At 43.8% G+C, this 13640-nt stretch overlaps 1 protein-coding gene across 1 annotated transcript in view; it reads left to right on the top strand.

Annotated features, from left to right (window-relative positions):
- The window catches only part of cblb (Cbl proto-oncogene B, E3 ubiquitin protein ligase), a 33930-nt gene extending 20538 nt beyond the window's left edge, over positions 1-13392 (top strand). Inside the window, exons 8-16 of the mRNA XM_071522300.1 lie at positions 1093-1287; positions 1494-1883; positions 6676-6767; positions 9005-9139; positions 9276-9340; positions 9831-9932; positions 10607-10786; positions 11877-11999; positions 13092-13392. Of these exons, the coding sequence (XP_071378401.1) occupies positions 1093-1287; positions 1494-1883; positions 6676-6767; positions 9005-9139; positions 9276-9340; positions 9831-9932; positions 10607-10786; positions 11877-11999; positions 13092-13354 (1545 nt within the window). The 3' untranslated portion in view covers positions 13355-13392. The remainder of the gene's footprint in view (positions 1-1092; positions 1288-1493; positions 1884-6675; positions 6768-9004; positions 9140-9275; positions 9341-9830; positions 9933-10606; positions 10787-11876; positions 12000-13091) is intronic.
- Positions 13393-13640: the final 248 nt, after the last annotated feature.

Consider the following 13640-nt stretch of genomic DNA (forward strand, 5'->3'; position numbering starts at 1 on the left):
TTTGACGGTTTAGCTGCAGGAGATGTGGACTGAAAACGCCTTCCACTTCTTTTTCTTTTTATGCAGACTACATAGTTTAAATCAATAATGCTGTGCTTTTTGATTCTTTGAAAATTTCCTCACCCACGCTCAAAATGTCAAAACATTTCTCTCTTTGTGTCACTTCAAAGGGTTGGAGAGGAGAGATCTATAGGCATGCAGGGCAAGATGATACCTATACCTGTATCCTATATCTTATTTACCATGGTGTTGTGTTCTTCAAGAAACAAATTCATGTCAAGAAGAGACATTTCTCCTATACCTGTGCGCTATCACATTTTTTCATTTTCTAGAGATCAGGTCTTTATTGATCAGTATCTAATTAACAAAAAGAAGTAAAGGACGTATTGTGAAAATCGAAGTGCAACTATAACTGTAATCTTCATATCTTAGCTGTGATTTTTCACACAAATCTCATAATCTTCTTCTCATATGCATCTCTCTCTCATAGGACTATCTCATAGGACAGGAGAGCATACTTCTGGGTTCTTCATCTGTTAGTTTGCATGGACTGCTGCCATACAGTTGTTATGGCAATATGTATAGCTAAATTTTTTGATGATCACAAGACAACATATACAGCTGATTAACTAGGGAGCCAGACAGCTGAGATCACATTCAGATAAACTGATAATCAGGTCTGTACGTCATTGCCATGAATGCACCATGGGAGTGTGTGGAATCTGTACTTGTTTCTATCATAAAGGGAATAAGTACAATTATTTCTGTCTATTAGTACAAAATGACCATAATATATCTGCAGGGTGGATAGGGTTGTTGATCAATAATGAATAACAAGTCAGAAAGGGAAATGACAAAGCGGTAATATTATTCCAGTATCGTGCATGATGATATACATTACCTCTATACTAGACGTTTCTGTTGGATCTCTGCTCTAATTAGCTGGCTTACTCGTCTCTTTATTGAAAATGCGACTTTATTGTTTGTGTCAATTCCAGGCCACCGTAGCTCAAGGGGAGGGGAGGGTTGATTGAGGTCATGGATTACTTTAATGCCCCTTTAATGAGACGTCGTGCTTTTCCCTTCCCTCAGCACTGTGCCGAGCGCCAGAACTCGCCCATGGTGTCTCCCAGCTCGTCCCCCGTCAGCCAGCGCAGGAAAGCCCACGGAGGAGACCCCGGCCTCTGCGTCCAGCACCTCAGCCTTCCCCCCGTCCCGCCGCGACTCGACCTCATCCAGAAGGGCGCCATCCGCTCCCCGTCCGCCAGCCCCACCGGCTCCCCGAAGGTCAGTTGTAGCACATCAGCACACCTCGTTTGGCCGTGGACATGTAGTGAGGAGTGTTTGCATTTTACTGAATGAGTCATGAGTCTATAAAAATGCGTTAAATGATGATACAGAATTATTTCGGTTAAGTTTCCTCAGGCAGTGTTACGGATTCCTGTAATCATAATCTAGATTTTCTTATTTGTCCTTTTCTCTTCCACCCCCAGTCTTCACCAGGCATGTCCAGGAAGCAGGACAAGCCCCTCCCAGCCCCTCCACCCCCCCAGAGGGACCCGCCCCCGCCGCCTCCCCCCGAACGTCCTCCCCCCATCCCCCCAGAGACGCGCCACTCCTGGCTCCCCAACTCCTCTTCCTCGTCCTCCTCCATCTCGTCCTCGACCAGCGCGCCGTCGGACTCCCAGATGGCCCCCGAAACACGGTGTCCCAAAGACAGCCACTTGGCACTTGACGCCCACAGGACTGGGGCCGAGCACCCGTCCCAACTGGGACCCACCGGCCCTTCTCACCTGAACGGGAGACCCCTCAGTTGTCCGTCTGGGGGTTTTGGGAGGTTGCATCACAGAATGGAGGGAACAGGCAACTCGGACAGCTCCAAGGTATGGTTCATATTTTACACATTTAAAGTAATAATTCACAACATTTTCATATAAGTAAATGTCCGTTTTGATGAGTGATATAACACAATAGTGATTCAATCTATATCCAGTTCATGAAAGCTTTTACATTTTCTGTTCTAAACACCCGGTGTCTGGTAGCTCTTTCCTGGGAAAAAGCCTGTGGCGCACAGGAAGTGATGTGTTTTACGTTTTTCTTTTTTTTTTGTTTGGAATAAATAGAAGAAGAACTGGGTAGTTAGCATGAGCAGTGATAGCCACCATGGCTGAACAGACAAAGAATAGAGCGCCACCTACAGAAACTCAAACCTCATCAACAGAAAATCCAAGGAAAAAGACAGAGTCACAGTACTGGACATACTGTTTGATTGACAGGTGTGCAGAAACACCACAGCAATGAATCCATAACACAAAAGATGAAGGGATTTGTATGGGCAATGTTGCTCCATTCCCAGTGAACTAATATTTTTGCATTGCACAGTATAATCTATCTTATTTAAATGAGAGAAAAAACGATTTCTCTTTTATATGCTACAGCTATATACTTTCTTCAGAAATCTAATTTCTTTCAAAGTGGAACTCGTGTTAACATATTTCAGTGTATGGCCACTTTACTTAAGTATAGGCAAATTGATACATTTTCCACCCTACTCTCTGAGGAGTCAAGGTGTACAAGCCCATTTTGCAGAAGTTTGACTTTTTAATAGTAGCACGTTTTCATATGTAAGGCAATGCATTTTTTTTTACACGTTGTAGCAGTCTCTCTGGACATGAACAGAGCAAACACAGACGACAGGATTGGAAACAATCTTGAATTACTCCTTTTTGGCAAGAAACGGTAATTGCATACAAACAACACAAACCAAGTCCAATGCTGTTATTCACTAACTCAAACCAACAAAGCCAAATGCTGTATTTCTTATCAGTCTTTTCAGAGAGGCTTCAAGTTTGGCAGTTGTCTCCCTACTGACAAACTGAGTATACAGTATGTAGGAAAGGGTTAACATGTTTCAGGTGCCATTCACTGTCAGCCCCACCCATGCTTGCCACAAATGTTTATTTTGCATCTATCAACAATGGAGTGGTGCTGGTTAGGGATCAGTTTGACCTAGAGTTTGATGTCTAATGAAATATCAGAGGACTTGTCTAAGCTCATAATGTGCTGCGTCTCGTCCAGATTTCCCCTGTAAAGGAAGTCCTCGTTCTCTACCGTATCGAGACTATATCTCCACTCCGTTACATATTCCATATGTACGGGGAATGACTCCCCTGCTGTCTGGGTACGTGGATATTTATTTAAGAACACCGGCTTGCCCGGTCACGCCCCAAGGTTTACCTATAAATCACCTGTGTTGGCGTGGGACCACTGATTGTTTGATCTCCACCGGTGTCAGGGTGCAGTGTGTGACAATCCGTGTTGTGATTTGAAAGAGAAGCGTGTGTATGTGTGTGCGGGTTACAGCGTGAATCCACTTACCTGTTGTAGTTTGGGCGTCTGTCTACGGGCAGCCTCCCTGGAGTGCTGTTTCCCTTCCTCTGTTTTTCTTTTCTTTTCTTTTCGGCACTGTTTCTGGTGGCCTCCCAGCTACGGTGTCTCTGTCTCTCTTCAGCTGCCGTTGTCCGGTGGTCTAAGCCCGGTTACGGCGGCTGTGATGAGCTAGCGTTAGCTCGGTCATAAGGTGGCTATCAGTGGGGCATGGATAAATAAAGGTTAGCTTGACAGCTAGCTAGCTAAATAGATATACACCTATGTTTATTTTGGAATGGTCATTTAGACAGATTTAGATGCCTTATAGCCAATGGGAAAATACATTAGTCTGTGGTTTCAGCTTGAATGTGTTTTTCAGCATTGGACAGTGGTGTGAGGAATGCAGCATTTCTCTCAACTTCCACAGATTTTCCACTCGGGATATTCTTGTTTTTCCCATCATGTGGGTTTCAGCTTGTTGCCCATATTTCCTTTTGGAACTTTCCTCTCCATATGCAGAGTGTGTCTGTAATGTGCTATGAATTGAATTGGAGACATTTAACTCTAGTGAACCGGTGACCTGAAGCCTTTTCTATCCCTCCAAGGAACCTCAAGTCCCGGCCGCCGCTTTTGAAACTTCTGACAGTCAAAAGTGTTTAACACTTGAAAGGTCACGATAAGAATCTTAATGCAAGGTTTCACAAAGCACGGCTACAAGAAAGGCCATTTAGAAATGTTTTATGAACGACTGTGAACCTCAAGTGCAACTTTACAATAAAGGGTAATAAAATAGTGCAAAAAATACAGTAAATAAACTAAACACTAATGCCCCAATTGCATCATTATATCTTCTCAGTGGCCAGTAGTTGCAGACTATAGTTGTACTAGGCAGCTCCCAGGTATGAGTAAGTGTAGCTGTATGAGGGTGTTGCTGAAAAAGGGCATGCACACTCAGCAAACCTTCCCTGGATAAATAAAGGTTAAAAACTGCCAACTTTTCCTGGATAAATAAAGGTTAAACAAAACCGCACTCCCCACAGCAGTGCGAGGCCCCATAGGCCAGTGTGCCTTGGATGCAATCACTGATGCTTTATCATGCTTATTTATGCTTTGTCAAATTCTTTATGAGCTCCTGGGTCATGGGTATTATAATCTTCTGGCCATAGTCCTAAAACGGAGTGAGATATGCCCTATTTATGAGAGAGCAGAGACAGTATGGCAGAGATATGCATGTTTTTATTATTTCTTTGCTCATAGACATTCAATGGGGAGATCTTTATTCCCCAAGTGAAGGCTGATTTAATCACTCGTGCATATGGTTTACAAGTCAGACTGTCAGAGAGATGAAATAAAAAGGAAGAATAAAAGCCTCGTCTGACAGTCGCGTTGTCGATAAAGCACGCTGCAGGCTCAGGCTCTATCCTAATCGAATATGCTGCTGCGCCATCCCCCTAATGAGTAAATAGATACTTAAATGCTCATTATTTTGTTGAAGTCAGTCGCACAGCATATTAGAGCGGTAATCTTTGCTGCATAAAGAAATCCCCCATAACCGATGTGACTTACAACTCGATGTTTGGTTTGACCGCACCATTCAAATTCAGCCAAACAAACCCTTCAGGGACGGCCCCAGTTTTACATGTGCTGAACGGAGGATATTTTGTGCACTCTCTCTACTTTATCATTTAAAAGCCTAGCGTCCACACACCCACACCCACACCCCCACACACACACACACACACACACAGCCAAACACACTCTTTATCTCCAGGGAATCTCTTTGATTATATACTCAGATAAGGAAAAGCCTCGAGTCGCCAGTGGAGAGCGTCGTCACTTTTGCTAATATCCATTAAGCTGTGGTGTGCATTTGCATATTTGCCATTGTCTTCTTTATGGGGCAGCATTCACTTCAGACAGGGTGGATGGATCATACCAAAAAAGGACACCTAAAAGATTATCTCACGATACGATTCGATGCGCGGTATGGGGTTCATGATATCATAAATAAATAGAAGTTTAAAGACAAAAAAGTCTGACTGTGCAGAATTATGTGTATTTCTGAGCCACAAATCTTTCTAGTAATGGCATTGGCTCGCTAGAATGTAAACAACAATTTAAAAATGTCATTACAAAGCACAATTAATATAATTTGGATGGAGAGCTTGTGAAATTGTGATGGTCAAATCATCTCAGTTGTGATAACTACAGCAGAATAAAATATAATAATAATAACTAATATCATGATTAATTTTCCTGCCCCACGATACAGTATATCGTCCCATCCCTACTAAAAGAGAATGGGATAAGTTTCCCAACGATTTTGCTTCAACAAGTGAATTCATTTTTACTATCGCTATATATTATGCAGCGTCGTTTTCCCATGATGTCTGCAGAGCCCGTGTTATGAGCTAAAACGTGCCTCCTACTGTAACTGTGTCACCCGACAACACAGTTGGGAACAGCAGAAATGTCTCTCTCTCTCTCTCTCTCTCTACCCGGGTCTGGAGAGCAGCTCCACGCAGGCGGCTGAAATTTGACCTCGCCGAGATTTCCGCTGCACGCCGGCTAATCTGGCGCCTGTGTCTGCCCTGTGAATGGGGATTATTTTTGGCATGGGATTAATGCTAATCTCAGTCGCAGAAAAATGTCTTGCCTATCACACTCTGCTGCGGTCCCTCTCTGGGGGCCGCTTTTACCTGCCAAAAATAATGCGGCATGCGTGGCGCTTGTTTTTGGTAGCACGCTATCAGGGAGCGTTTGATAAATCGGGTATCTTCCGGGCTGCAGGGCGGCCTAGTTAGAGAGACCGTCCCGTAATCGAAAGGTCACAGGTTTGGATCCCCACAGCAGCTAATTTTATGCAGTTTAGTGCATCTTTGAACCCCCGAGCTGCTTCCTTGTGAGTAAATTCTATTCTGTGCTGTAGATGCAAAGGTACAACATGTTCATACGAAACTGAATGAAAGGAAAGAGAAATAAATATGCTTGACGCAGCAGTGATACAGTCAAACGGAGAGTTGTCCGCCTGTGGTTTGATGCCCTGTAAAGTGATCCGAGCCTCTTTAGGAATGCATGCTCACTCACACGGGCTTTCGCTGCCGCCCTGATAGATGGGAATCATCAGGGAACACAACGCAGATATTGGATGCATTAGTGTTGTTGGGTTTTTTTTCAATTTGTCGAATGCAATCGGAAGTGAAACTGACTTTGACCTTCTCACCTATTTCTCTGTTCTTCTATCTCTCTCTCTGTGTCTCTCTCTCCCCTGTATGTGTGTGTGTGTGTGTGTGTGTGTGTGTGCAGCCCTTCTCTAATGGCCTGCAAGTCAGCGATGACTATGACATCCTTCCTTCGCGGCACTCGCCACCTCAATCCACCCTCACCGGTAGCCACAAGTGAGTACCACACACACACGCACGCACACACACACACACACACACCCACACACACAGAAGTACACGACGACACTCTCAGACACTCGTTTATCTAGCAAGACATGAGTGAATGTGTTCAGAAATCACGTGGAAAACAGTTTGGACAATTTTTTTGCCATTTATCAATATTCAGAAATCAGATCTCAGTACAGCCACAAGCAAAAGCAGATTTAAATTTTTGTGTCTGTCCTCTGCATCCGTGCAGTAGTCCATTAACACTTTCCAGTGAATTTCTAATGAATTATTTTATGGTTCGTCTGACTAGGCTTCAGGCAAAAACACGCCAACTATTAAAGTATGTGTAACTCATTAAAAGATGCTGAAATTCTGGACTGTTGAAGCCTGTTTAATCACTGAAACATGGATGCAAAAAATCTTTTTAAGACTCGGTCATATCTCATTTCCAGCATTAGATTTTTGAAAAGTTGCTTGCAGAACTGAGTCGACCACAATGGAAACAGAACAAAATAGCCGGTGTGGTCTACACTGAGAAAGCAGAAGTCCAACACACCAGACCGCACATCTAGTATTTCATCTTATTTGCAGCTAAAATGTATTTCATTGCATGTTAAGATTGTTTTCCTTACACATGCATTGACCTAACGCTTGATAGATGAGATTGGAATGGTGACACTGAATCCAACACTGCTCAGTTCTAGAAGGAATCAGCTGTAGTATTTTGCCACAGTCTTGTTCTACTATTCGATACTTCCTCCCAGTCCGCTCTCAAGTTTCTCCTCCTCAATCTCCTCCGTTCTTTCCTCGCCGTTTTTCTAGACGCACACGGGGCCCGAGATCTAGTGGCCTTAGGGGAAAGTCCTGGTTGGAAACGGCTTTGAAAAAAAATGACGGCTGCACGTCTAATAGCCTTTTAGCTGCAGCCAAAATTAGATTAGGTATTTTGTCTGTATCGGGCCGTAGTGCAGGGTGGGGATAGAGCTGTCACTTCTGATGAAGCCTGAGCCGCCGGGGGGGGGGGGGGAAGCTCTGCTTTTACAGGAAACTATTCGGTCTTGTAAAATATGGTCGGCTTGTGTTAGAGCGATGTAGATACACTTCCCCTGCGCGAGCCAGCTGACTCGCAGGCATACGTTCTGCACACATACTGTAGGTAATGGGCACACACACACACACATTCTCACACACACACACACACACACAGTCACGTTTGTATTAGGTCCTAACTCTTACACCATAAATCCGATTGACACGAAATTTGCTACACAAATCCTTCTACCCTTATAAATTATCAACCTAATGGGGGCCTTATAATTAAAGTAATAATCCCCAACATAATATAAAATAAATGTCAGTTTTACTACTCTCTATTGCCAGTTGATACCATACAATACTGATTCAATTCATACCCGGGTCATGAAAGCTTTTACATTCTCTGATCTAATCACTTATGAAGAGGTTCCTCTTTCTCGAGAAAAATCCTCTACTGCGCAGGAGGCGATGTGTTTCATGTTTACAGAAGCAACAACAGCAGTTTGTTTGGAATAAATAGAAGAAAGTGGAAGAAATATTAGAAGCTGCAGCCTACATTGTTGTGTCTTTATTATGACAGGATGTTGGGCCAGTGCCTAGATTCGGTGTAAAACACCAAAGCAATGACCGCAAAGGTGTCGGATTATCACTTTAAAGGTCAACCTTTTAAACTCAAAGCTAATATCTGAGGTGATGGATTCTGTTTAAAAACACTTACACCGATTGGCCTGATGGGGGCGCTATACTCAAAGGTCAAAATTTCAAACTTTGAAAGGCCATAACTGCTACGCCACCGGTCCAATTTTGATCAAACTTGGAGGGAAGATGCATTTAGTTACTGATTGGCCCATGGGGCGCCTGCATCATCCGCAGGGGGAAGACATGTTTACTGTGACCTTGTCTTATCATTAACTAGGAGAGGCATGAGAATTACAGTGTGGTGTTTGTCTTGTGATTCAGCTGGCCTCCTGGCTGAAGGTTTGTGAGCGTACTTTGACCCTTTGCAGCAGAATAACATCGTAACACGTAGACAAACACATCCACAAGCCTGCTTCTGTAACCTTTAGGCTACTGCCACGCTAGTGAATCCACTAGGTCTTACCACCAGTGTAAAAGTGAAAATATCAGTGATTGGTCTTTGAATGTACCTGATAACTGTATGAGTGACATTATTGTAGGTTCACAATCTTGTATGTTTGTCCTCCCAGACCCCTGAACCCTTTCAGCAGCCCCGTGATAGAAAGACAGAGGGGAATGATGGAGAGGGTGGAGGACGAGTATCAGATCCCTTCATCCAACCTCTGCCTGAGTCAAGCTCCCATCTGCATCTCTGTTCCCAGCAGGTACTGCAGTCATGCGCCTGAGTCTCCATGAACTCTACCTTCTGCATGTAAAACACCTTGGTGATGATGTGGATTTCAGTTTCATTAGACGCCTGTTAACCAATGAGATTTCCTTCTTCTTCTTCTTCTCCTTTAGGCATCTGGAGAATGGCTCTCCAGAGCCTTCCTTGGAGGAGAGGAAGCCCAAGCCTCCTGAGCACGGTGAGTCACCCAAACCGGTACAGATGAAAATGCAAATCATAACATATAAATATCTCAAGCGCAGCCCTACTGGCATGAGTTCACTGACATCTTCATCGGATCCATGAGGGAGTGTGGAGGGGATATGATGGCCTGAATATCTCTGTGACTGCACTGTAAAAAAAAATATCTATCTGAACATGTTGTTTTATCGAGTATTGGGGCTTAAAATCTTATTTTTCTAGTACCGAGTTGTCAAATGAGATAATTTCACATGAATTTTCTTGAATCAAGTGCCATTTTCTTGATACTAGTGGAGTGATCTGCCTTGTTCTGCCTCATTTCAAGATGTCGACCCTCGTTGAAGTGGAATTACCTCGCCCTGGCTGAAGATTTTAAGATGAATATGAGACTGAATGACTCTTTACGATGGGTGTTTTTTTTAGAGTGGGTTTTTACTGCACTTTAAACCACAGGCTACTTTACAATAAACTCTCCTTGTGTTCCTCAGGTGGCCATTTTGAGTCGGTCAGGGCGTTGGCGCATACCGCCCTCTGCCCCTTCAGCACCAACAAGACGCCCTCCGACTACGACATTCTGCTGCCCCCGCAAGGTAGCCCACCCACCCCCCCACCTCACCCAACCCCACCTTCTTCGTCCTTCTCAGGAACTGGAGTTACTTTAAAGTGTCATTGGAAGCAAGGGATGAGGTGTTACGGCACTTTTCCTCTGTCCTACACATCACAACCGAGCTATATTTGACTTTTTTTTTTTTTGTAACACTTTACATGAAGATGATTCATGGTGATGCATTACAAGCAGATTAGATGTCATTAATAATACAGGTGCCACATCCAACCCCCTGTAATTTTTTGCACTGCTGAGTATAATCATCACTCATTATGTGCTTATAATTGTGCTGATGAGGTAAAGTGACTGATTTTGTGTGTAGGTCACACCCTAATAGAGTCACAAATGTGTGTGATGTGCATGGGTATTTAAAAGAATAAATTCAATTCAGTGGTTCATAATTTTTACCTACAACAAACTGCCACCTCCTCCATTAGTCCTCCTGCTTGTTAGTAATGTCCTCTCCTGCCTTTTCTCTGTAGGCCGGCATGCCAGCTGCTCTCTGGCATGTAATCCCACTGCAGAGACTGCAGATGGCTCCGATTTTCTACCAGTGTCTGTCTCCTCCTCGTGGAATAACCACACACTGTAAACCGGCACACGGTCTTTGTCTTGAGTCTTTTGTTTTCTGCCTTGTTTTTTCCCGTCGTGTCGTAGCGGTGGAAGACCCCTTCAACAGCCGCCCCCCGTCCCAGCCTCCTCCTCCTCCTCCTCCGCCGGTGCGCCACAGCTTCACGGACCTGTCCTCCTCCTCGTCCTCCAACTCCTCCACTTCCGCCGCCATTTCCCGACCCCACAGGCCCTCCTCCGGACACGAGCACCTGCTGTTAACCCCCGGTGAGCTGCGAAACTCAGGAACATCACGTTCAGATTAGATCAAGTTTAAAGGACATTAGGTTGTGGGTTGTGAGCAGAGTTTAAACTAAAACTGAACTGACCTATCTTGTCTATTTGTGAAACTAACTAAAATAAATTACAAATATAGGCAAAATTTTTAGTTTTCTTTATTTGTTTAAAGTAAGAAAAAAAAGAATGAATTTTGGGATAAGAATTTCTGGCTATTTTTACTGAATGCTACTTGTAATACCCACTACAGTTTTGAACTTCTGTCATACCTTTTAAAAAAAAAATACCACTTCCACCAAAAATACAAAAACTAGAACTGAAAGTAAATAAAAACTACATTTCTAAAATAAATCAGTAAATCAATAAAAACTAAACTAAATCTATCAAACCCACACTGAAAACAAACTAAACAGAAATTGAAATAAAACTTGAAAACTAAATACAAATAAAAACTATAATAACCCTGGATCCAGAAAAATAGACTATGATTAAGAATATCACTAATGAGAGGTATTTAAACATAACATTGCCAACAATTGCCACAATAGAACAAATTAAGTAGAAACATATAACTGAAAATTATTTAAAACTATGGATTACAGCGTGTATGTAGGATATGTAAAATAACAGCGGAGAGACCGTACTAATACGATATGATAATAAAACAAAAATGTGATATGTATGTAGTAGGAAATTGGTGACAAAGCTATAAAAAATATCAAGATACAGTATATGCAAGTGAGAAGAATACGAGGAAAACAAATGTATGAATTTATCGCATTTATACGTGTGTTGTATTTTAATTAACAGATCCGTTACACATCATACATGTCAAAAAAAATCCCCTGTTTCTCCTACGGGGTTTTATGCTAATCGAATATTTTTCCTCTCCGTAGATTACTGTACTTGTTTATTATGTTCAGATAATTGTGGAAACTGTGATGCACTGCATATCATTTGTCGGGTGAGGTTGCGGACTAGCTGTCAGGCTGTAGCGATTTGCTTTCCCTGACTCGCTTGGCGTGTGTGTGTCTGTCTGTGTGTGTGTGTGTGTGTGTGTGTGTGTGTGTGTGTGCTGCAGACACGGTGTTTGACATGCTGAACAGCGCTGCTCCGTTGCCTCCGGTCAGAAGACAGGCAGGAGAAAACGTTAAAGGCCTGTCCAGAGGCTGCCTGGAGTACGACCACTTACCAGCCAGCCAAGGTAGAGCAGCAACCCTGTTCACCTCATGCCCGACTGAGCACACACACACACACACACAGGGTGGAAGGTCTGGAAATGTACGGAAGAGAATTCGATCGTTTCCAGGTCTTGATATCGCACAAAAAAGACTTTCAAGTATGGGAAAATATTGCCGTAATGTGTTGTTGTAGGGCAGAGTTTGCCATACTTGAACACCAAAAGCATCAAATCCAGGACTTGAGGTCTGGAAAAAGTGTGGAATTTTGAAACTGAGACTGTGCAGGAACCCTTTGCATCCAGGCCAGGGCAAAAGGGTTTTTTTTTTTTGGGCTGAAAGATACCCACAAAGGAAAATACCACTCAGCTGAAGAACTCATGTGTGCTCTCATGGTCTCAGACGGTCTCATCAGTGTGTGTGAACATGAACAGGAAGTCTTGAGCTGCTCTATCAATAAGGACTTGCGATCGGTTCTCTATGCAGCAGTACATCAAAGGCTTAAAGATCCCATATTATAGTTATAAGGTATTGCATTTTAACAGGCTGTTATGAACTCCAGTAAACGCATCACAACTGGACTTGGTCCTGATTGGCTCCCGCACTAAAGAATCACTGAAATTCTTCCAATCAGGCCGGTTTGCAGCGTTTGCACTGGAAAGCTCATTTGAATTAGAGGAGCTGCTGCTGTCCGCCAATATTGTGAAATATTGGCCGCCAATATTGTCTAGTATTGTGAAATCTTCATACTCATCCAATAAATACCTTTTTAACTAAACTGCATTTATTTGCAAAACATCACAAAGAACATTATACTTATCCTGAGCCGTAGTAGATTTGAAAGCAAAATAATGAAAACTGAATAATATGGGATTTTTGAATGAGCGGGACAGACTCATCGTCTTGTTTCTAGCTATGAGAGACATTGAAACTGTCCTAAGGTATTTTAAAAAGAAAGACTTAAAAGCTGAAGTTCAGTGGCAATCCTTAAGCAGATGTAAAAAGCATTTACTCCAGAAACTGCACTTTCTTGACCACCAACAATACTCTCAAGTTTCTGCCATTTTCTCTGCTGACCCGATTTCCTCTCCGCTTCCCTCTCTCTCTCTCTCTTCCAGTGTCGATGGACTGCCTGCAGGCCCCCGCCAGGCCGCCCAAGCCGCTGCCCCGGAAGCTCCCGCCGGACGTCCAGGCGGGGAAGCCCCACGGCGGGCCGGACGCGGCCGGCGAGAGCGTGGACGCCAAGATCGCCAAGCTGATGGGCGAGGGCTACTCCTTCGAGGACGTCAAGCGGGCGCTGATGATCGCCCAGAACAAGGTGGACGTGGCCCGGAACATCCTGCGCGAGTTCGCCCTGGTGGCCCCGAGGCTCCACCTCTAAGTCGCGTTAAAGAGAGGCGGGCCGGGGAACGGACGGGAAAGCCGTGCCTCTGAACGAACTGGAGGGGAAAAAAAACACAAAAAAAACCACACACAACAAAAGGGCTTCTTCGATCTGCTTGGCCTTCGCTGAGAGAACGATGACGGGGGAAAGGGAAGACTCGCCTTTTTTTTTTTTTCCTCGCCGAGCAGAGATGACGACGCACAACGGTGTGACTAAAACCAAAAACCGAAACCGCAGAGAAACACGGAAACACGGGAGAGAGACGACTTCTTCTGTGAACGAT

This window comes from Centroberyx affinis, unplaced genomic scaffold (genome assembly GCF_046629955.1).
Source record: "Centroberyx affinis isolate AG114_WGS23_722 - 3 ecotype Tasmania unplaced genomic scaffold, CSIRO-AGI_Caff_v1 ptg000975l_1, whole genome shotgun sequence".
Classification (NCBI taxonomy): domain Eukaryota; kingdom Metazoa; phylum Chordata; class Actinopteri; order Beryciformes; family Berycidae; genus Centroberyx; species Centroberyx affinis.